This window comes from Vidua macroura, chromosome 4 (genome assembly GCF_024509145.1).
Source record: "Vidua macroura isolate BioBank_ID:100142 chromosome 4, ASM2450914v1, whole genome shotgun sequence".
Lineage (NCBI taxonomy): Eukaryota > Metazoa > Chordata > Aves > Passeriformes > Viduidae > Vidua > Vidua macroura.
In genome coordinates, this window is record NC_071574.1 from 19,917,424 (window position 1) to 19,942,988 (window position 25,565).

The following is a 25,565-nucleotide window of genomic DNA, read 5'->3' on the forward strand; positions in this document are numbered from 1 at the left end:
GACCCTACCCCTGGAATTGCAGCTACTTGTTACATCACAGCTCTTGACCCCACAGAAGGAAGGGGCTGCAAAAGCACATCCAGGGAATCCATGAGGAAGAAAAGACCTGGGGGAAAGTCTGAATTTAGAACCTGAAGCTGCTGCCTCTTCTCTAGCCTGTCTATCAGAGATGACACCATAGAACTTGTCATTTATTTCTTTTGTTCTCACAGCTTTTTCAAGGAGGTAGGTTCCTCTCACTCTGGCAAGGGAAATTCACTTCCTCTCCTGTTACCCAGTGCCTGTTGGCTGTCTTTGACAAGCATTCCTGGGACATTTCATACACATCCATTCCAAGCAGCTCCTTCTAAGAGAAGCTGTTGGACCTTTCAGTAAAGTACCAACAGCACCATGTGCCAACTTGGGTGTTCAAAACTGCAGGGACTCTTGTGAAAAACCTGATATAGATGCAGAGCACATTTGCAGCCTCAGGTGACCTTGACCCTGCCTTAATCAACAGACATCTGTCTTATTAATGGACATGAGATTCTTTTCACACTAATGAAGGCCCACTGGACTTTTAGCCTCCTGAGTTCTTTGAATGAACGTTAAGCCCAGAGTCTGCTGGTGAACACCAGATTAACACTGGAAATGAGTCTGTTCTTCAGACAAAAAACATTAATATCTGAGTTTAAATTGATGTAGGAGCAGTTTTAAATCCAAAACTACTTTGGCATCTTCTGTTAACAGTTGAGTAGGCTTTAATTCCTCAAGACTGGATATTCCTATGGCCTGGATTACTTCTATAGGGCCTCCTACTCTAATTTTTCAGTTGTGCCATAGGCACTAATATAAGACACATTGTAAATAATAACAGGCAATTGTGGTAAACAAATTTGGATGTTTTTCATCTAGATCTGTCAATTAAATCTACTGTAAAGTCAAGAAAAGCAAAGAATCTAGCTATGAAATTTCCTTTCCTTAATGAGGCATTTAAATAGCATCTCACATTTGTTCTCCCATTGTTTACATAGGATGTCATTTGTGATGCATTGTTGGAGCCCTGTAAGTCTCAGCTGGGAACAATATCCCAGAGAGCAGAGGGGGACAGTTCTGCTTCAAGCTACATCTCAATAGATTTTCTGCCTTTTCTTTTATTATATTACTCATCTGAAATGATATCTGTAGTCCTGCTAATGAAATGCAATAACATCAGATGCAGCAGCTGTCAAAAAAAGAAAAAAAAAAGAGAAATAATGTGAATTTTCATTTAACTTCTTGAGTTGATCTTCACTTTTTCCATTGCTGATTTAAATATTGCTGGTTTTCTGAAGGTCATCTTATTTCTATAAGGCTTTAATGAATCCTGGCTTTTGTGTTTTAGACACCTTACTCCTTCTGGTTCAATAGGTCATTAAACATATTTAAGTCATTCTTTGTCCCAGGTGTTTCTTATGGGATCATAGCCAAAAGAGACAAAAGATCCCAATGTGGATGAAAGGCAGGTTAATTATTCTTATTTTATAGATGAGAAAATGAAGCTTAAAAGGAAGAAAGTGTCCAGCACACAACTCATCCCTGTCAATAGCATGACTCCCATTGGTCAAGTCTTAAAGACCTAAGTCTTAAACATCACATTCATTTCAGTGTTAATCAGGAGACTTCAAAAGTCCCAGGTGGCCTTCTGGATTTCATGATTATCTTTTGAAGACCAGAATGCTTTAAACATCTCTCTCTGAAAGTCTTGTTTACAGTTCTCTGTGCCCTGCTTCTAAATCAGCTTGGTGAGCCAAACCTCCGCCATATTTTCTGAATTCAATAATAAAATATTTTTGCAACTGTGTTTGTATTTCAGACAGCAAAACATCATGGATACATGATCAGATGCTTTTCAGACTGCTTTAGTATCTCTTTCTCCACAGCTTATAATGAGATTCAAGTGCTTAGCAGAGAAATGAACTGCAGGTGCCTGGTCTGGTACTCACTCTCACTGTTGTTATCTCAGCACCCCAGCTAGAAATGTCCAAATGCAGAATCTGTGCCTTAGCAGTGTCAAGAGATAGGAGTCGGGCTTGAATGGGAGGCTTATGAGCACAGCTCAGGATGCACAATAGCATCTGTGAAGTGCACAGAACCTTCTGGAGGGCGTATTCCATGGGCTCCATGCATTGTCTGTGCCTTTTGGAACATGGCCAGAATCATTTCTTCTGTAATTCCAACACAGAATGGTGTGGAGTGTGTGGTGCCTGAGTATAAGGTAAGCCTTCATTCACTTTGAAGATTAAAATAATGAGGTTAACTCAGTTTGGCTTCTCCTTTCTTTTAACAGTGTTAGGTCAATGATGCCATTCTCATTTCCTGACTGGCTGTTGCAAAGGAGTGAAAAAAATTCCCAGTTTCCACAGAAGGGCTGCAATTATTTTGACAGCCAAGCCATCAATTCAGGTCACACGAATCTGTATCAGCAGACAGACTCCTGTATTTTGTATAGAGAGATTTGCACAGATATGTCACGAACAAGCTAAGAGCAAGTTGCCCTCCGATGCTTCTCCCTGCACAGGATAGAGATGAAGTTAGTGGATGGGCCGGTCTTGTGACTAAAGCCCCATCCTCAGGCAAGAATTCTGATAGGCATGTGCTGCACAGGCAGGAAGCAATTTACTCACGGATGAGATCTCTGATTGTGAGCTGGGAAGGAAGAGGGTAACAACCAGTTTGAGTTTTGTGGCAGAAGCTGTTGCTTTCTTTGTGCTTAGAGCTGGGAAGCAAAAAGTAAAGAATTTCAGAAGATACAAGCCTTACTGTGGCAGTAACAATTCAAGGAGTTTCTAATAAACTGGGTTGTATTGACAGGCATAGAGAAGTAAAAAGATTTTAGAATTGTGTCATTTGAGGGATACTGAAATTCATCAGGAGCTAGCATCCTATTGATCTCTGCTGTGTGACTAAGACAAAAGAAAAATAAATTATAAATATAGGATGAAATAAATACCATGTTTCCTCCTAATCTAGTAATTTCCATTTACAAAGTCAACACAGATGAATGAGCAATTTATACTGATGAAATCACCGTACTTCTTAGGGCCTATTTGTAATAACTGCCCATCCCCAGCGAGTCGCCTTCATTGTGTGATTTCCAAATGAGTTGTTATGAATGCAGAGAGGGGAGAATTTATCAAAAACAATAGCTGGATGTGACTGCCAACCCAATATGCTCTGAGAATCCATACTGGGGACGTAATGCTGGGCCTCTGAGCTCTGCAATCAGACACTGCACAGCAGGATATTGTCTGTCCTTTGGAAAACTCCTTCATATATGGATTCTGGGCTACTGTGAGCTACTTAGGACACAATCAGGGAGGAATGAGTTTGAGATCTGATAAAAGCTATAGACTTTGTAGCTGCCTTTCTGTCCAGGGAGTGCGTCCAGCTCAAGGCGACTCACGGTGGGATCAGATCATTGCCCTCTTTCAAACATTTTGGCTTTCTCAAAGCCTGATCTTCTAATATAGGACAGAATAAAGATCCCTCTGGAAGGCTCTGTGCCCTAGATATAACTTATTTGGGTCTCTTTGGTTTGTGAAACACATGGCTGATTGACAGGCCAAGACTATGAAGTCAACTTTGCTGAGCCATAAATAGCATAATTCAGCTTCTCTGAGTCCCCAGCAGATGTATTCATCAGGCACATGAGTCTCTCCAGGCATCAAAATTGACAGATTTCATTAACTTTTGCTACCTGAGAATCCAGCTGTAATAGACAGTGTGGAGAAATCAGAGGAACTGCAGGTTCTCAGCAAGACTGTGTTATCAGACAGTCCTGATTATATAGAGCCGGTAGGCAAGGACTGGCTTAGCAGTCACCGCTCTCCCTGGTACTGCTCTTAATGACTAATCCCCACAGCATCCTTTCTCACCTCTCGGAGCCTTGCAGTTTAACATCACAGCTGGCCTCCAGAAGGGAATTACATGATGCAGTACAGTCATCCTTTCCAGCATCTCGCATCTTGTGTGTCAGCACAGGCCTGGCAAAAACCAGTTATTTCTGATGCTCTTGCTATTAAAATCCTGCTACTAGGTGCACCTGACTGCTCAGGTGTCATGAAAACCAGAAAAGTTTCACATTCAGAGCATGAAAACCCTTAGCAGCCTTTTTGGAAAGGAGGAAAGAAAGAGGATTTCCTCCACTAAAGAATTATTTTTAGTACTTCTCATGCCTTAAGCTGTGCTCACAAAGCCTGCCTTGTGATTTTTAAGTAATGAGTGATTCTCCTCCTTGCTCTTCATCCTGTCAGCTCAACTTCCACTGTTCGGTGTTTTGAAGATCTGCTTCAGGGCTCTAGGTGAACGAGGACCTGTTGATTTTAAAATGCTGCTCTCCCTGCTCTGCCTGAGCTGAGCACTCCTGGGTGACGGGAAATGCAGGGCTGCCAGTTCTCCTGTGGCTTCTGGGACACATGCAGGATGACAGCAGTAGGTAAAACCTGGCAGATGACACCTAACACACTGCCCTACTGTAGGGAGGAGGCTGAAAGAGAGATTGGTCCCATCATGAAGAAGGAATTGCACTTTTTCTTTGTACTTTCTCTAGAGAGAACCAACAGAAAATATTTCAGCTGCGTTCCAGGGAACATGGCTCCCAGGATCACTATAAAAATACCTGTAAGGAGCAGTTATAAGATGGTATACTAGGGTTCTAAAGTTTCATATTGTTCAGAAATTATGCTGTTTATTCTTGAGTGCCATCTACTGACAATTCCTGTCTTTATGATTTGCTTTCATTGGTATTGCTTATTTTAAATGCCCTATGTAACTTCTGTTAGCTTAGATGTTCCTTATTCCTTGACCCCTTTATTTCCCTCTGTGGACCAGGATACCCATGACATGATGTTTTCAGTTATCTCTTGGACTTCCCTTTTTCCTTCCACCCATCACCAGGCTTCCTCCCTTCCCTGCCTGCTCCTTCTGCCTAGAAGGCAATTTCTAGCCTCCCTATGCTCACCCTTCTGGCTTCATATTGTAGCTGCAGCTGTGCTATTCGCCGTGAGCAGGAGGTTGCCTCTATCAGTTTGTTACAACACTGCTGAGAGATCTTATTTCCTACTTTCCTTTCACTTCTTCCTCTTCTTTCAAGAGCTTTTTCAGCAACTTCCATGCAGTAACCTTGAAAATATTTAATGATCACTGACTCCACTATATTATATATTACATGTTCTAGGAGTATTTTATTTTAGTTATGTGATACTTGAATTAGCATTATTATTACAGTTTTTCATTTTCTATCTGTAAGATTTCCTCCCCCAGCAGTCCAATACATTTTGGAAAGATAAAAATAAATTAAAGGTGAAAAGTTATTGCCAAGGACAAAAGCTCTGGAAATTTAGCCTACAAGATATTTCTTTCTCCATTGAAAACATAATCTGTATAGATAAAGAAAATGTCAGGTAGCTAACTCATTATAAGCAACTGAGAAAATGGGTCAAGAGACTTTTTTCTTATACACACCATTTTTGGCTTGGTTCCATCTCTGCCAGCTAGCCAAAGGAATGAGGAAAATTCTAGAAAAGTCTCCTCATGCACGGCACCATTTTGATTGAGGTTTGTGCCTCAGACAGCTCAGCATGATGGCCAGTGACACTCTGACACTCAGCTGCCACTCAATCTCAGGCAGAAAACATCAAGCTGTAGAAGTGTAGACATTTGTCCACAACATGCTTTTACTGTGGAACTCCTTCCCAGAGGATTTTGCTGAGGTCAAAATTATAAGTAGGTTTAAAAAGGATTAGACAGATCCATGGTGGGCAGGTGTGATGTTTGCTATTAAGCATGACAGCCTGGCTCTAACATCCGTTACAGAAAGCCCCTGTGGAGCTGATGGCTGGAGGGGGCTGCAGCAGGGAATCTGCTGTTCTGGGCTGACCCCAGTTGGTGCTGCCTGTCCCTCCCACAGGCAGTGGCTACAGCAGCCAGGGGACGATTAAAAACAGCTTCAATCTGGACAAAGCCTTTGAATGCCCATGAAAATAGCACTTTGTCTTAAATGGTTATTCTCCACTAAGATCCCTGAATCTCCAGGGATAAAACTGGGATTGCCCCCCTGAACTCAATGCCACAAAAAGCACAAGGTTAGGCCTTTCTGGGGTTGTTTCAGTAGAAACAGTTTTGCTGAAGTGAGGGCTGAGGAGTACTTCAGAATTTGTTCCTGGACTTCTAAATCCATATTCTGCCTTTTGTATAAACACACAGCCAAACTAATATTTGACTAACTTAGAAACTACTTATCAGTAAGATGGCAAGTGTCACTTGCATCCCATTTCACTAATTTTAATGGCTAACAGCCTGTGCTGCAATTCATAATTCAGTCTCTTTCCTTCTTTCTTGAATCAGGCACCAAAACCTGATCAGTGACAGAGATGATTCTTGTGAAATTGCTGCACAAGGGTTCCTCTCACTGAAGGGCTGACAAGACACCAGCTGAGGAGAAAGCTTAATTACATGGGTTATCAAAGGAGAATGTATGCAGACAGGGAGACTGTTAAGGGGGTGTGCGTAGGAGTGTGTTTTAATGAGAGATCATAGGGGAACATGTGAGTCTGGCACACACAAAATGACAGAAATGAATGCATGAGCTGGTACAAAATAGTATGCTAACCAAAGGCACCACAGATCAGCTTTAGCCCCTTCTCAGCCCTTGCCTAAGAGAACTTTATTCTATTAGCTGTCATCCCACTAACTATACAAAGAGAAAAAAGTGAACATTTGATCTTTGCAACTGGGAAAGGAGGAGTGGAGTGGGGGAACCTCGTGGGACAACAACATCCAGGCTGAACGGGAAAAGAGAGATCAAAGCAATGAGCTGAGCTGTGAAGAAGGGACACAGGACACTGATACAGTGTACTCCCGGGAATGGGATGAACTGACATAAAAAATGAGAATTTAAAAAGCATTGAGGGCACTTGCCAGCCCTTCCATGTGCTGCAACACACTGCACGGACAGAGGTTTGGTTCATTATATAATACTGTGCTTTGTTGTATGTTTACTGTCTTGCTTTATACTTAGCTCCACTTACATCACTGGGGGTACTTGAGGAGTAGGATGCCTCTTAATATCAAAACAGGTGCCATTAAAATGTCTTATGCACAGCCTCACATAATTTTAGCCCAAATCCATTAAAAACCTCATTACAGTTATATTGGCGTAAACCTCACTGCCAGTGTTCTTCAACTGATTTCAACTTCATCAATATAAATCCAGTTTCAATTGATTTAAGAGATTCTAGGCAGAAGTGCATTGCATTTGACAAACTAATGGGAGGACATATTCTTATTGAAATATTTAAACTTTTGCACTCGATCTTTTCATATTCAGCAGTGTGGCTTTTGAACTTTTGCCATTTCGTATTTTACAAGCCCTTACAGGGAAGGAAAATAAGTATCTTTGGAGCAGTCAGGTTAACAGCCTCTCGCTTCATCAACTGAACCCATGTGCAACCACAGATGCCTTAAGCTTTAGTGTTTTATAAAATTATAAGGACACAGGAGAAGCATAATGTTTTTCTACGTACCCTACTCTGAACTCAAGCATATTAGTGGCTGACAACCATTTTTTTTTTCCTGTAAAGGGCATCTAGCTTTTAGTTGAACACACCCCTTTTTTGTAAAAATAATGACGGCTCAGTCAGTATCTAAGATGTCACCCACTAGACTAGGTTGCTCAGTGCCCCATCCAACCTGGCCTTCAACCCTTCCAGGGACAGGACATCCACAGCTTCTCTGGGCAGCATGTGCCAGTGCTTTGCCACCATAATTTCTTCTGTCTATTTAACCTAAATCCAGATGTTATTTAATCATTCTGAGCTCACATTCTCCACTACTGCAGCTTTCTGGTCCACATGGTCAGTTTCTGGCCACCTTGAAGCAGTCTATTGTTACTGAAGTTTATCCAATATAACACTGGGAGAAGAAATGCAGTACTGGTCTTGAAATGACACTGTGTAATGTTAAAAACAAGATAAAAACTACTGCCCCTCATGTGCTAGCAGTGATAAATTATGCAGTTCTCTCCTTCCAGTCTCTCCCATCTGCAACAGCTACAATAGAACCTTAGTTCAAACACTATTCTTATTGAGCTCTGGGGCTGTCAGGCCAGTCTCAGCTTTTGTGTAAGATTCCTGAAAAATAAATTAGACAATTTCTCTAAATGAAAGGCCTCTAACCATGTCTCCAGCCTGGTAACCATAGTACTTACATGCTTTGTGAAATTTGTGTTTCACATCAAGAACAGTAGATGCTGGAAGTACCTGGAAAAGAAAGCAAAATGCATAAAGGTTAATTTTCCTTTCTTCTTCACTTTGGGATCCCTTCTCCAACCCTCCCATGAAGAGATGCTTAAATTTGTCTGCAAGTCCTTCAGGCTAAAATGAAAAAAATCAGCACATTTGTTTTCACAGGTTGGTATGTTATTAAGGATTGTCCAAATTTGAATTATACATCACCTGGACCACCTCTGCTTGGTCGATGGAAGGGCAGAATCACAAGGGTCAAGAGGGAAAGCTGCTGGCCCTGCTTGATCAGTTGCCCCCTAGATCAAACTAGTGGGAAAACTTGAAGGATTTAGTTTTAAAGTTAGGTTCAAGCATGCTGAGGTCCATGTCCTGGAGACATGAAAGGGTTCTCTGGAGAAGGCAGTAGCAAAAGTGGTAGGTTCTGTCCTTTCTGCCTGAAATGAGTTTGCTTCTGCATGCTTTTGTTCATGGGCACTGAAGCAATTCAGATGTCACAGTTTTAGAGGGCTGTCCGGAGGCTTTTTAGGCTCTATTTTATTATGTATATTGATTTCTTAATATCCTTTGTACAAATTACCTGAGAAACACATTTAGAATTTACTAGAGCAAGACACTTGGATTTGCCTTTTGTTTACAAGGAAAGGCAATTGGACTCTTGAGGAAGTAGCATGTTGAGTTACTTATTAGCAGATTGTGACAATAACCATGCAAACGAATAAAGAACATAAGGAATTCTCCTAGTAGAGATCACTTAGCACTTTAACATAGGTTGTTTTGTTGAAAAGACTGAGTTTGGAGAAATACTGATGCAACAAAATAAAATTGCTGACTCTAAAGCAACAAATCAGTGCAGAAAGAAAAGTTTACTCTTATGTAATTTGACACTCCACACAAATATACAGTATATGTGCGTTTAATACTTATGAGTAACGCAACTTGCTTCCAGTAATGTGAACAGGCAGAGAGCTCAATACAGATTTCAGTGATCTAAAGATGTAAAATGACACCTGTGCTAAAAGGTAGTAAACTTTTGTAAGTTTTATCTTGGGTTTAGATGAGAACACTTTATTTTCCACAGTTACAGAGGATTTCACTGGGCATTTACAGAAACTGCTGTAAATGAAATTCCACTTAAACCCTGACTTGTCTCAAATGTGGCTGCTAAGCAATGCCAACTCCACCCAAATCAAGGCCTAGGCTCCTTGAAACCAAGGATTACCCTTTTACCCTGTCCCCAACAAGTGTGTTGTCTCAAACCATGCTGAACTGTACTAAACCAGTGTCTTAGGCAAGAGACACTGCCCTTGGAGACCCTTTTCTTCCTAGCTACAGGAAACAGTAGAAGAAGTCACTTTATCTTTCTTAGTTTAAATAGGAAAGAAAATATTTTATCTGTATTTGCTGCACTTAAGCCATTCCATGCAACACCCAGTAGAACATCTCCCGTAGTCTCTGTGTATTTTTCCCATCATGTGTGCAACATCTGTGGACTTGGGGGTGTTATGTTCTCAAAACCTCTAAAAATGTCTGAAATTGCTTTCTCACACTTTGTATCTCACACCTGTGAGGCCTGGAGCCCTGAATCCACCAGATATGGATGCAAGCACTGTTAGCTGGCAACACCTGTTGAGCATACAAGCCTGCAGACCGAAATCTGTCATGTGTCCTAGCATGCGGCAGATGTGCAGATGCTCAGAGCTGGCATTGCCAGCTGAAGGACGGGGATGGTCTTTTCCAGTTTGATGGAGGATGAGCTGCTTTCTAAATGCAGTATAAGCCACATTGCTGCAGGGCCTGCATCCCTACAGATGAGCACCTCACTGTGACGGGTTCTGGGATAGAGTAGCTAGGGCCAACCCATGCTCTGGAGAGCTGATCAACCCATTTAGGCAAAGAAAGCTGAAAAACTGTAAAGCTTAGCATGCTTACAGGGCAGTGCTGGCTCAAAACAGAGCCAGGTCTCCATCTCCAGCTCTCCTGAGTATGTTTTGACTTTGAGGCAGAGCTGCTCTCAATCTGTTCAAAATGTCTAGTCGAGCCCTTGTTAGCAACTCTACCTTTACATCCCTCTCCTTTTTTTCATCCTGAGACAATCAGTGCTTTCTCCTCTCCAAATCCTGCTATGGCAGCAATGGGATTCACATCACCTAACTTCAGCTATTTAAAAAATGAATCTGAGCTCATGTTTTAGGTCCACCTGTGGAGCCACCCACATGCCTCAGGTGTTTAGAAGCTACCAAGTGCTTGCAGTGTCCTGCTGCAGCCCAGGAGCCAGTGAGTGTGCCCCTGGGGGGTGACGGGCAGCACCACACAGCACTCCCAGCAGCAGCAGCTGGTAGGGCCGTGCCCTGTACATCCCTGAGCGAGGCAGAACTCATTAGCAGGACACTGCTGTGCCTGGCCACATCCAAGGTGCTTTAGGCCAGAGCTGGTTTAGGCCCTGCCAGCTTGTGGCCGGAGATGTGCTGGGCTGGCAAGTTGCAGTCTGGCGGCTCTGCGCAGGCTGTGGGGACCCCGGGAAGGCTCAGAGCTCTCATCCAGCCAGGAGGGCAGCAGAACACTTGTTTTATATGAGCCAGCTGCCTTCAAGAAGGACCCTTCCACTTGAGACAAACTACACAGGTCACCAGCTGAAGAATAACACAAATACTTTCCCACTTCAGAATGGGCTGTGACATAGAAAAATCGCAGTCTTCTTTCCCAGGCAGAATAATGAGGTTATAGCCACAAAAGAATGAAATACATTTTTTTATGATCTTGATAATTCTATGTCCTTTTCTAAAGACCCCATAAAACAACCAGTGAAGTTATAGTTTCTAATATTGATCAATGAGAAGATGGATGCTGAGACACCAGCTTACTAGTAAGAATGTCCTCTTCATAGACTATTAATTATCTTTTGTTCTTTTCATTGTACATCAATACAAGCTAAGGAATTGTAAGGACTGGGAAAGCATCTGCTCTTATTACCCTTTGTGCTAACTGAATAAAACACCCTGGAATATTTCACTGTAATTATTAGTCTTACTCTCATTTCATTCTTTTGAATTATTCCTAAAAGTGTTATAACCCTTTCTTTCCTCTATTTCAGCACTTTACAAATATGCAAAGGCAAAACAGAGTGAGAGACCACCCTTTGCTTAAAGCAAGATGGATTTCTGCTCTTATTTGGTATGTATTTTCTACAGCCTGATGGTCAAGCCAGTTTTCCCTACAACTTCTTCACTTGTAGTCTAATGCCTGATTTAAAGTGTAGTCAACTTTCCAGTAAATTACTATCATTTGTAAGGTTCAAGATTATTTTTTTTGAAAAAAATATTATGAATAAATGCATATTTTACAGCTGTGGATTGCAGTCATTACACTTTTCATTCAGAAAAAGATTATTTCAAAATGCCAAATCCTGGTTTTTCTGTACTTTCACAGCCAGAAAACTTTTACTTTTCCATTTGAACCAAATGTAAACTTTTCATTTACAGGAATTCAAGAATTAAAGGACCTTCTGGGTCATCCATATCAGTTCTATTCTTCCTTCAGACACCAATGCACAAAGCATCACATTTGTTTTTAAGATTCAAAATACCATATTAGTATTTTATGCTATGGCTGAAGGAAGAGCACTAAGTGGAAGGTATTAAGGGAACTTAACACTGCCTTTTGTGAGTGCAAGGCAATCAGATAGTTATCCACTTTCATACCTCTTTCACTTTTATAAGTCAAAGAATTATGCCAAATCTGGTGATCTCTATGTAATTGCATCACACAGTTCTTGCACTAAAGAATTATTGTAGGGGTCAGAGGTCAGCAGAATATCAATAAGAATTTGAATAATAGAATTTCAGCAAATAAGTAATCTTTCATTCAACATTTCTCTCTGAATACCTTTTTCTCTTTGTAACATGTAACAGTACCACTGCGCTGCTGAGTCACCTACTTTGTAACAGGCATTTTCCATAATGGCAGAAATTCAGAAATTCTGCCACTCCTGTTGCTCTTTAACCACTGCCCCATCTTCAGCCAGAGTAAATTTGTTCAAAAGGGTGACATCAGTTTATTGCAGCTGAGGATCTGGCTGCAAAACAGATAACCAGCTAATGGGAAAGCCAGGTAATTTCCAAATTCAGCACTCAACAAATACTTCATCATTACTGCTTTTGCACCCTATCCTTGTTTTGGGACCAGGTTGTATTATAAGAAACCAGCAGCATTCCACAGAAAGTTAATTAGAAAAGCACCTGTTCTAGCTGATATCTGTGTTATGTGAATTTGACTTCTAGATCAGATTGGCTGTTTCTTATTGTCAGTTTTGAAAGTCAGAATTAAAAACTGGACACTGTTTTGTTTTAGCCTTTCCCAGTGTGTCCCACACAGCTCTCTTGGTGAACCAGTGTGCTGGTCATGCCCAAAGAGATATAAATAAATGAGCTCACCATGGAAATGACGTAGAGGTAATTACATATAGACATTGCTGTCAGCAGCTACACAAAGGCTTTGTGTAGAATCCAGTATTTTACTCAGTAGACTGCAGTGAAGTGGCTGCCAAACAGCTGGCTCTGACCTCAATGCAGCCTTTCCAGAAGCAGGAAATATTCTGAATTACGGTTTGAGCTGAGGTAGTTTCCATCACACATACGTAAGTAGAGGGCTGTATCACTGAGCAATCTTCCAGATTATTTATTATCTGGTCACATGAACCTTGGCATATGAGATAATCTGACTGACTAATATTTCCAGTGATTATGGGCCAAATTAGCTAAGAATACACATAAACACATGCTTGCTGCATGCAGTCATGTCAATTTACACCAGCCAAGTTTGTCTCTAAAGATTAATTGTTTTTGTACTGCTAGCTGGGTATTTCTATTTAAAAAATAGAAATTTCTTCACAAGAAATTGCCTGAAAAAGTGTCAGACACAAAAAAGAGCTTTTTCTATTTCTGCTAAATATGAGAAGGGAAGTAAAGAAAATGTAATTCATTAGCAGAAAGAAGGTGTGCAGAATTCAACATACACACCTATTTCTGAGCAAATCTGACTAGATTGGTATATTCCCATGCCCTGTGACCTTTTATTAAGGGGAGTTGAGTAAGGTTACTGTTCACCTCAGCAGCTGAACAGCAGAACCTGTCAGGAAGCCTCTGCCACAACACTTTTCTACCAGGGAAATTGAATTTTCCTGCCAAAACCCTGGATGTGTAAATTTGTGTTGACTTCAAATTTTAAAAATGGAATAGTAATTTATTAAAAAATCTGCTTCTGGCACATGCTGGAAAATCTTTTTTTTTTTTTTTGTATTCATATAATGAATATATGTGCTATATTCATTATTTTTTATTTCTCATCTGTATCAAACTTTCATTATTTCTGCATTATTTTAAAACACATCTATCATGATAGTGCAAAATAATATAACACATGGCTCTCAAGTCATTGAAAACAATCCAATAGGAAATAATATGCAAATACATGCACTATTAAGTTGTAAAATAAATTGAACTTGAAATATTTATTGTGTCATAACAGATTGAAATATTTCAAAACTAATTCGTAATGTAATGTCTCCCAAATTCTACCTCATCAAAAATTCAAGACTCATTTTTTTCCACTGTCATTTTCAAAAGAAACAACATTTGGGATATGCATTTAAAAACAAAATAGTTGACAAAAATAAAGTAATATAAACCACAAATAATAAAATAAACATTTTTAATTATAATATTTTCTTAGAAATAAATATAGTGTTGCTTTATTGAACAAAGTATAAATAATAAAGAATAATAAGCAGTAATTTTGACCCATACTTCTGAGCAAGAAAGTGAGCTTAGGGTGGTGTTTATGTTTTTTGTTGGGATTTTGATTGCCAGTTCTAGCATAGATAAAGCATATGGCTGAGCTGTGGAAGCTCTGAATTTGTCTTCCCTTTTCTATCAAATAGCAGTATAGATTTTTGTTTGCTTTTTTATATATACACACACACTGCTAAAATTAAAAATCAAGAAGTGCACCCAAGAAACTCAACCAATATTTAGCACAAGATGGTCACAATCTATTTGGGGAACTGCATGAAATAAAAAAAGCCAAAAGATCAACCAACTCAAAAGAAATTTCACAGAAGAATATATTTTGGCAAAACAAAAGATTCTATGAGTAGCAGGGCTAATAAAGCAGATCTGTGGAGGGGAGTTGGAAGCTAAGAAGCAGCAGAAAGGAATGGGAAATGAGGGTGATATATGAGAACAACCAGGCAGCATCAGGTCTGTTAGAAATCCAAATACTTTTCATTATTCAATACCAAGTGCAATGAAGAGATGCTTGCTGTACTTCTGGTAGAGGTCCTCTGATTGCCACAATTTGTTCTTTTGAAGCACAAGAAATATAGCTGTTAAGGAAGAAAAGCTTGCATTTTAAGAGCTTTTTAAAATCCAAAATTGCTTAAACATAGTCAGATACAATAATAGCATTAACATATACTGCTGGGTATTTAGAGATCCATGACTACATGGCTCAGGTGTTTTGTGAAGAATCACACATTGAATTTCAGAAGGAACCTGAAGCATGTTCTGTTGGAGCAATAAATCATATGCAGGAGTATTTTAATGCTAATATTGCCTATAGGAGATGCCATTATGCACCTAACTTTCCATCATGGGCTGTGCTGTTAACTATTAGACTAATAAAACACCTACTGCTCCCTATGGTCTTGTATTGCTCCAGTACATTTATAATTTACAATAATCTCTGAATTATCTCTGATGCAATAAGGCAAATGTGTGGCTGGGGTAAAATGTCATAACTTTGGTGGGGAAGAGGACATTTTCACACTGGCTGGGAATCTGTCTCTACAGATACAATTTTGGCAATATTCACTGCTCTGGTGGCATAGCTGGCTTTCGCTGCTGGCCAGAATGTTCAGGAAGAGTTGGAGCACCCCCAGTGTCACATAAATTCACTCTTGTTTTTGCTCAACTTTGAAGCAACTTTAATTTTTTTGAATATTTATTATATTTGCTTCTTTATTTCTTCCCCCAGGCTTAGGCTTTTTTTATCTAAAATAAGAAATGTACAAAAATCTGTCATTTAAAGGCACTTCTACACTTTGATTAGTATCAGCTGAAGCATTAGTCATCTGTTGTAGCTTCTAGAATTCTTTAAATTATCCCTTTGCAAATGCTAAATGCCCTAAAGTTACCAGCTTCTCCCTTCCCCAGTCTCTCTCTTCTAGAAAAATCAAAGGCCATTTCTCCAGGTATTCCATTTAAAAAGCCATCTCACAGCAAGCAAAAAGTAATATGTATAGTTGCCTCTTTTCATCTGAAACCATCCGTAGCTATATTGACATTAAAATTATGTGAAGAAAGAAATAAGTGTCATGCATTCCTGCAACAGAATTTGAATATGTTTACCTACTCTACCAAGTATAAGTAATAACTGAGGAAGAAAATACTACTGTTATCACTTCCAGCACTGTGGGCTGGGCATAAGATTCAATGCTTACAGGCAAGAAAAGACACATATTTTATAAATGTGTTTTTTCTCAGTGCCCCCCAGCAGGGGCCAGATCCCCGTTGTGCTGGATGCTGTGAAAACATACAGTGAAAGACACAAGACACCATTAAATCCTCCTTCCAAAAGGAAGTCAAAAAAGAGGATTTCCACAGCAATGAGCCTACATCCAGCTATTTTTGTGTCTGTGTCCCATCAGCCATTTTGCTGTAGGAATTGCTGCTACGTGGGACTCAGCATCCATGTCTCACTATGGAAGCCCCCTACTTTGACACAGCTGGTTATTCACCTTTTGGTATCTCTGGCATCAGAGGTGGCATGCCATTAATGATAGATTGCTTGAATGAGAAAAATTATGATAAAAATCCTCTGCGTGAAATGAGACCACTGTGGATGGTCACAGGTTCTGCTCATTCTCCACAGAGAAAAATATACAGTCCTCTGAAGTGAAATATTAGAAGTGAAAGATTTAGGAGGGGGAAATACTTTAAATGGCCATGAAAGTATTTATCTCTTTCCTGGGAAAGGACTTCTTTACTTTGCTTCCCTAGAATGAGGCTAATGGGAAGAACCTGACATTAGAGGCAATGTTCTGGTACTGCAAAGAGTTCCTTTGCAGAGTTTCATTGCCTACTTTAATGACTGCACTCGCTCACCTAAAATGAATGTGATATGTCTAACCTCCAAGCCATGATGTGAGAAGTTATTTTTATTTGCTAGAGCTGACTGTGCAAAAGAGATGACTGTTTTCCTTGGCTGTTCACTTTCAGTGACAGAGCAGCAACCCACAGGCAAGAGAAAGAGATTTCTGATACCAGAGACAGCATTTCTGCATGCAAATGGTTTTGCTGACATGCCAGCAGAAATTCATTGCATTGTTAAGCCATAGCAAGCAGGTACAAAGACACTGCTGCTTCAGGTGTTTTTCAAACAAACAAACAAAACAAAACAGAAACAAACAAATCAAAAGAAGTTTGTAACTCCTTCAGAGAAAAATACGTCTTTCAGAGCAATCAGAATAAGTCCTAATTCATCTTTGGCAAAAGATGTAGTGATATACACACTGTAATATTTAACTGCAAGAAGTGTTGAATATGTACAAGTGACTAGGTTGATGCATAGACGTTGTGCAAGGGCATTTTAATTCCCTAAAAATATTAATATTCCCATGGCATTCATTGTAGGCATTGCACAGCAAACAATAGAACTCACAAACATATAGCTAGAAGTTCCTCCAGTGTGTACTGTGAGCCATAAATGTTCAATTATCTCTAACTGGGTTTTACAAAGACATTTCAGTGGGAGAAGGCACTGGGTAGAAGATGGAGAGATGGCTTAAGGAACAGTAAGAAAGTAGCCTCCATTATCTTTGCAACACGTCAAGGAAAGAGGCCCTTCCTACACATCTGAAGAAGCAAGAGCTCTTCTGCAGGCCTGAGGAAGTGTTCTGAAAAGGGGGGGTCACTGCACAGTAGCCAAAACCTGAGTTTGTGCCTCTGTTTACAGCTTAGCTTGCAAAATCACAGAGCACAAAACTACTGAGCTCTGAGGCTTTCTCTGCTGGTTTCTCCAGAGGTGATTTATTCTGTAAAAACTGTACCGTGTAACATTTCCTGCCTTAAAAGCAAGTCATGCAAAGTTAATTACATTGCACTGTTTGTGGGAAAATACATTTTACTACAAGTTAATTTGAAGAAAAAAATATTATAAAATGAATGCTATAAAGGAAACAGTTACGAGCTGCTTTAACAGCATTTATAAATCAAATCACTGCACATCAATAACTTTAAAACCAACCTACATCAAGTTTTTGGAACAATGTATGAGGGAAACAGTTTTTGAGTAGCCATGTATTTTTCATAAGTTGTGGGTGGCAAAAAATGTGGGTTATTTGTTAAAAAGTACAAAAAGGAATTGTTTTCTTTCATTTATAAGACTTGATTTTTGCATGTTCTGCTGTTTTCTGTGGCTTTTTGGAAGCACCACAGCAGCCAAAATCCTTAGACACTCTGTGATGCTATTTAATTGAAAATATTTCTTACAAGAAATCTTTAATTACATGCTTTCCTCTTTACACAGAGATAGGAATTTCGTCCATACAAATTAATAAATTGCGAGGGGAAAAGGGACTTTGATTATCTAGGCTCACCTGTTTTTTTACGCTGGCCAAAGAAGTGATTTATTGCTTGCTAAATACTTCTTTCACTCCTTGAGCAAGAAACATGCATGATTCATGTTTCAGCTACAGAATATCTTCACACAAATGCAGTATTGCTGTGCATGTTAAAGAGCTGAACATTGGCCCACAAGACACTCAACTCTTGCTTGCCATCCTTGCCTGTAAAAATATGGGCCAAATTTCTTGGCTAAATTTTCCTAACTGTGGCTTTCAGGCATCAGCTCTTGTAAGGCCTCTGGCTGCTTGGGTAAGAGCCTTTCTGCTCAGAGACATCTTCTCGGTCTGCCTCTCTGGGGAGCAGGGAAAAAAAGAAGGAAAACCCAGGATGCTGTCCTGCAAACTGACCCTGACACCTGGACTCTTGTCCTGTCATGGGCAGTGTGTGGAGCAGCAGGCTGCTCGTACACCTCCTCAAAACTTCAGTGCCTAGTCCCAAGACACCTCCTCTGAGCATTTATATACTGCTTTTAAGGGCAGTTGCAGCCTGAGTTGAAATAACTTTCTCTACTGCGCCTAGTTTGGGGACATTTTGTAGAATAACTGAAAAAAAAAAAACAAAAAAAACAAACCCTGAAGGTGGTTTGGGATTCCTCCCCATCCCCCAAAATCAGAAGCCTCTTCTCCATGGCACATCACCTCAGAATCAATTTCAAGAGCAAATCTGAGGGAAAAGATCTCATGCTGCTATTATTTCTCTTCTAAATTCTTTAAGTAACTCACTGGAAAAGCTTGTGTGCACCAAACTACTTGCATAATGTCATATCCATAGCAGAGAAAGTCCCCAGAGCAGGTTGACAATATTAAATAAAAGAAATTGTACTCCTATAAAGAATTTCATGTTCACAGCATGCATGTGCAAAATAAACTGCCACTGTTGCTGACTCGTGTGAATTTAAGTTTTGCAAGATTAGGTAATTTTCCTCCAGACCCAGCTCCTACAGGAGATGAATATGGGACCAAAATGTCTGGGATTTTTCTCTTCTTCTGCTTCCTTTCATTATTTTTTTCTGCCTTTCCTGGTTGTGGAAAAGTCTGCAATATGGTGTTTTAAAGGCTTAATAAAAAAAAGTATGTATTTATTCTGTTCCTTGAAGTTAAAGACAATCAAGAACTTATAATATATGTGACTGATCCTTCCCAAAAGTGTAAGATAGGAAAGAAAACTAAAGGAAATAATGCTATTTTTCCTTTTTTAAATTGAGAATTAATTCAGAGAATTAATTGTGCTGGATTCAAAACTCTGGATTGATGCCAACTCATTTCTCAAGATGACAAAATCAAATACACCTTTTATAAAATCCTGATACTGCATTGAGGACAGGAAAATATTTCTTGCTAAATACCAGAGCTAGTTAAATGTACCATAATTTTGCAGACTTTACAGAGCTCCCACTAATCTGAATGGAATTCACAGGCGCATGCAAAGGGTCTCTGAGAAACTCAACCTCTTGGTAACAGCTCCTGGTGTTTAACCACAGAGCATTAAGCATTGAATCACTCTGCCTTAGTTTTTATTGGGTGGAGAAAGAAAGGGTTCTTCTCTATGCCATTATAATACAGTTTTTAGATTTATTAATCTAAGAATATTATAAATACATTTGCTAAATCATAATATTCTGAACCACTAGCAATATGCAATAAGAGTCTAAATACATGCATTTTAAAATCTATGGTTCCTATGCTCTCCTATTCTGGCAAGCAGTAATTGCATGCAAACCCAAGAAATTAAGGTAATCATAACTATCTCACAAACAGGAAACAGGCATTAGAAGTGTCATGTTGGGCCTGTACCAGTTATATTTAATTAAACAGAAAATTATGCATAATCCAGTACACCAGTCTCTTGTTTGCTCTAACAACCAACTGAAATTAAGTTCACCGATACTAACAAGAGTTCATGGAAGCAAGGAACTCAACTTCTATAACTTCAGGGTTGACTTAGGGATTATCACAGCAAATAAAGGGACTTAAACAGTCAGGTGAATGAGCATTCAGAAACCAAATTCTTTAGGCAGTCTTGGAAATCTCATCCTTGTAGTATACTTGTACCAATTCCTTGGTACTGTGCCAAAAATATGTTTTAAAGAAGCCCATGCTGCTGGCCATGTAAATTGAACATATATTTCTGTTTCTGAGCAGAGACTTGCAGCTGTTATTGCTACCCTGTGTGTATTTTACCTCTGAATAAAGAGTACTTAGCAATCATCACTCATGTCTCTCTTTTCACTGCTACAGGGGCAGAGTCCATCCTTTGGAGGAGGTGTAGAAAATCTTCAGGATCAGAAAAAATCAGAATAAAGATTAAAACACAGGTCTGGTATCATCCCAGCAGCATGCAGCATGAAAGGATTCCTGAAACATAGCTCTTTGCCTAATGCTGTTTCTGTACTATACGTATTTTATTGACATTATAAGAAATCGGGGTAAGAAACAGATTTATCTTTCTTTTGATCAAAACCTAATTCTAAATGTATGTAGATAAGCTAACAACTGTGTAAATATCACTCAATAAAGTAATGTGAACACTACCATCAGAATTGTTATTAATAGTCCTCCTCTTTGTTTGACCATTTGGTGAATGTTTCCTCTTTGGCTAGGTTAGAAAAAATAGCAAGAAATATTTTGCCCCATTAAGAATTAACAAATGAGACATTTACCTTTAACTTTTAGGCACACAAATTGCAAAAACACCCTTTAAAAGACCAAGAACACTGGAAATCTGGTAGCATTCCACCCTGCATATTTCAAAGGCATAAAACATTTGAAGCAAACTTATCTACCTGTTCCAGCTGTTGCCAATGAGGATAAGGGAATTTTTTTTTCTAGAAAAACAGTAAGTCCCAAAACTCCACTAATTTTCTGAAAATTTCATAGGCTAAATAGATTAGGATTCCAATTTTCATGGCATGAAAGAGACCAACTCTTTCACTGAGGGACAATGAATCACAAGAACTGTGATGAAAATATTTATTAGGCATTTTTAGCTGTTATTTATGGGTTCATGAACTTCCGTCCTACCCAGTCCTCTCATCCTATTTATGCAATTCGGCTATAGTGGTTTTTTTTTTACTCACATTATTAAAACAAACAAACAGACAAAACAAAAGTTCAAAACACCTCTTTTAGCTAAGATCCTTTGTTTAAAACGAAAAATTTTTTAAATTGCCAGGTCCAATCTAATAAGCAGGGAACAGCTGAGTACATTTAGGTACCAGCAAGTACTCATGGTATTGTGTGCACCAAACTACTTGCATAATGTCATATCCATGACATGGTAGGCTTGCAATTGTATTAAAAATGAGTATCCATTCTGAAACAAATGTTTAAGTATCATGCTCTGAAATAGACACTGTAATCTAAGCGTCAAGAGTCAGCCTAAGGATGTAACTTTGTGCCCACAGAGTTGCCAAGAGTTCTAAAACAAACCAGTGCAGGATTATTTGTGAAAGTCCTGGAGAAGACCAGCCCAGGGTTATGACTCACAAGGAATTCTTAGTGTCTCCCAGAGAAAGGACTGAAAGTACTTCTACTATGGAACAAGACCATGCCACACTGAAAACAGAGTCCCTGAACTGACACCGTGTGAACCAGGCACAGCCCCAGCATGCTGGGATAATGCACTCACCTTGTCCACAATGCAGATCTGCCTCTTGCTTTGCACATCAACAATCTCTACTTCAAAGTACGTGATTTTTGAATGTTTGAGTGCTGGTGATGGTTTGATTTGGCCAGCAGAGAGCACCAGCTGAGACAAGTTGAAAAAAGAGCGTGAGTCATTGTGAGACATGGACAGAGCTCCTCCATCGGCTGCGAGATCCCTCCTGTGTTCTGGAGCACTAGGATTCTGGCTCTTGAGCATAGTGTGACCCAGAAGCAGCAATCGTCATATCAGCAGGGGACAGTTCCAGGGAAAAATGTTTCCTCCCTGCAGCAGTTAAATACAGCCACAGACCAACGAGACACAAAAGGTCAAGTGGCATTCCATTTTAAGTGTACTGTCTTATTTAGCAGGAGTGAAAACAATGGCTCTGTAATCTATGTCTATATTTAATCTGCTATCATGATGTCCTGTGTGGATGCTGCTGCTGTTTTCTTGTTTTCTTTTTTTCGTTTAAAACAGCATTTGAAACAAGACATCCTGAAATTCCCTATTAGCAGATATCAGATTCTGAAATTCCAGAGCCCCAGAGGGGCAACCAGAAATGAATGCAGTAAATTCCACTGTTACCTACTGAGACAGATGTTTAAAATGTCCATGTACACACACATGTACAGGTATAAATGTCACCTGTTCTAGAATCATCATCATCTGATGCCATCTATTCTAGAAATATCTACTAACAAAATAGCATGAGTTCATCAGCAAAAAATAGGGGATACTTGCAAATATCTGCTTGGCTTTAGCATGATGGATTTTCTGGTATTTAATGAGGTAGATCTTTCCTTATAGTTCTGCCAGGGAAAATAAACTGAAGGAAAGGAAATTATAACCTTAAAGGCATTCATTCAGGGCTTGGATCATTTCACTATTTTCTTATTCTTTCCTGACAATTTTTACAATGCAAGTCTACAACAAAACAAAAGCAGCTTTAATGGTAAGAATAAAGACTACATAAAACAACAAATTTTCTCTGAAGCAGCTTCCCCAAGCCTTGTTTAAACTTAATTTCTCCATGTATGGCTTTTTAATAGGATTTACCAGAACTAGCAGCACTTTTCCATCCTGATATTCTCCCTATATTTCCCTGGGCTGCCTAGGATTACAGTGTTAGAAGGGCACCATGAGTTTCTGCAGACAGCTCTTTCCACTGAGTAAATTCTGAATACATTTCTCTATGGTAAAATCTCAGGAAATGACAATCACTATTACAAAAATAATATGGGGTTGTTACAATGAGGAAATTAATTAAGTGGAAAAAAGCTTCCACAAGGTAAAAGTCACCACACAATTAATACCTCCTCTGGGATGCAGGGTGGAAACAGAACAGGTCTCTTTTCTTTGATTCTCCTATAACTTAGAGAAAATTAGTGGTTCTTTAGCCATAGTTCTGACTAAAGGAGCTAACCCAAACTCATAGCTAAGATGTTTTATGCCTACATGACATAACAAATTTTGAAGTAGCCTAGACTGAGAGAAAAGTGCCCACTGCTTGGTGATGCAGTCATGCAGCCTTAGAATGCCTTCACTGGATTTGTTAATGGAAAGCCCTGCAGGTGTAAAACAATATTGATCCCCTACTACAAAAAAAAACAGAATGAAATTTTGTCTATACTGAAATCAGTTTGTGTCTTGCTTGCCATTGGTGCAGAACAAGTCAGCATCTACAGGATAAAAGCAGCTGGACTTGAACAAGATTATGTCACATCGAAGTTCACCTGTCTCTGAGGTTAAAAGAAAGGGGTTCAAGGAACCGTCACCTTGGTGGAGTCAATACAGCAAGCAGAAATTTTGGTATAAGCTAGTCACAACACGGAGAATGGCAAATTATTGTCTTAATATAAGAGACTTGCTAAAAACAGCCACCTAATGATCACAGAACACACAGGTCCTAAAATCCAAGTGTGAGATACACTTGTTTGTATGTGCTACCCTAAAGAAACTATACAAACTGTTGTACAAGGGATGAGAAAAACTAATATCCCCTTTTAGCTGTAAGATTTATATGAATAAGTAAGCTGTAATAGCATATATAAATAAATTTCTAAATTTATTTCAATTCAAAACCCATAAAGAATAATATTGATCATTAAGGCTAATTTCTGTGTCTATAAAGGAACTGGTGTTATAGTCATTACTGCAAGTATATTTATAACACTTAAAAGGATAACATCTGAGCTGCTGCTGAGAAAAAAAGCTTTTGATTTACTGCAGACATTTAAATGATCAGAATTTTATTACTGACCAATGAACGCTTGAATACCTGAACCAATTCCAGGAAAATGCTTACAAAAATATACTCCCATTTTTTGCAATCCAAGCTAATAATTTGCAATTTCAATATTTTGATGAACAACCATCTTTACAGACCCAAACACCTTGCTGACATTAATTAGGAGAGCTTCCCTAAAGGCTGGCCCTTTCGTCCCTCTATTGTATTTTATTATTGTATTGTATTTTGATTTAGGATCAGACTGCAGCAAATGTAATGCTTGCATGTAAGGTGGATGAGAGCTACTCTACCAAAAATAATCAGGGATAGAGTTACCACTGATAACCCAAGCTCTAAAAGGGAGATGAATAAAAGCTGTGATGGTTTTGCCATTATTGTAACAAGTGCTGCACTTTCTTGAAATTGCATCAGTGGGTTTGGATGTTCCAGCTCAATATGAAGTCATCCAGCCCAAACTGGGTGGAAATACACACAGAAGGGAAATATTAATTACAGATGGACAGAAGGCACATCTTTCCTTTCAATGCCTTTATTGTACCTCATTCTCAGTCCTCAGCACTGGAGATGGGCAGTCCCAGCACAGGGGGACAAGTGATCAGCCTTATGGAGAGATTTATTGATCCTCACTACACAGCCATAAGGTGCTGTCCCCAGAGCTGTGGCAGGGCTAACAGCCAGCAGCCACCCAGCCCCTGACCTCAGCTTCATTCTGGGACTCTGAGAGGAGTCAAAGAGCACTCAGCAAGAATTAAATCATATCTGACAGCTTCAACTCACACTGAAGTTCAGGCCATATAAGGGGCTGATATTTTTGAGGGGCCACAAGAAAGGGCATCACTCTTCTCCAACTGTGGCTCTGCCTCCTCTCCTCACTTGGCACTCAGCTCACATGAGCTGTTTTGGAGACAGGCAGGCACTTGGTTAAGCCAACCTTCCAAAATGCACTTTTTTGAGGAGGCAGAGAATGCCTGCCCCCAAATCACACAGCCTGGCCATCATCTCTGTTTAATGGAACTGCTGATATTTTCAGAAAAAAAGTTACACTTGTGAAGGATTTTTTTCACCCTTTTAATCAATATCTGGAAACAAGCATCAGCCTTGTCTTGGTCATTATAAAATAGGTAACAAACCACTGGTCAGGGGCTAAGACTTAGCATTCAGTTTCTGCTTATGACACTGATTTCCTGTGAGGTGTTGGGGAGCTGCTGGTTTTCCTGCTGTTCCCTTCCTATTCCACATGCCATCCTTGTGTAAGGCTCTCTTGCACTGTGTATTTTGCAGACAGCCTGGCACAAAGGGATTTCAAAAGATCTCAGCTGGGGCCTTAAGGCGCTTCTGAAGTTCCTTTTCATCTCTGGTTATGTTTTGAACTCCTCCTTCCCCAGTGAATTCGTCATCTCCTTTCAGCCTGCGGAATGTCAGCTGCTAAGTCAGCAGCAGAGGGTCACCTCTGTCAGCCCAGATGCTTGTCAGCAGCCCCTCAATGTCACTTTTTTATCCCACACATTTGGAATGCTTGGCAGGACCAGGGTTATTCCTTTCCCAGAGGCTTTGCCCCCAAGACACAGAACTCCAGAACCCAAAGTATGTGGGGTTCAGAACCACAGGTAATGAAATCTAAAGCAGATTGCCAAGGTCACACTTACCCTAGTGTGCCATTTTTGGAGATTCTGTCATTGGTCTTGCTTGGGAGGGAGATCTGAACCTGTGTGTTCACATGGCCCTTGG

At 39.7% G+C, this 25,565-nt stretch overlaps 1 protein-coding gene and 1 long non-coding RNA gene across 2 annotated transcripts in view; one reads left to right on the plus strand and one right to left on the minus strand.

Moving 5' to 3' along the window:
• The window catches only part of TECRL (trans-2,3-enoyl-CoA reductase like), a 58,399-nt gene extending 36,594 nt beyond the window's left edge, over positions 1-21,805 (minus strand). The window contains exons 1-2 of the mRNA XM_053974886.1: positions 21,572-21,805; positions 8,228-8,279 (exon numbers count right to left, since the gene is read on the minus strand). Of these exons, the coding sequence (XP_053830861.1) occupies positions 8,228-8,279; positions 21,572-21,805 (286 nt within the window). The remainder of the gene's footprint in view (positions 1-8,227; positions 8,280-21,571) is intronic.
• On the plus strand, positions 97-20,440 carry LOC128805901 (uncharacterized). The gene is made up of 3 exons (XR_008436637.1): positions 97-225; positions 11,356-11,435; positions 20,182-20,440. It is a non-coding gene; the product is annotated as an uncharacterized LOC128805901 (long non-coding RNA).
• Positions 21,806-25,565: the final 3,760 nt, after the last annotated feature.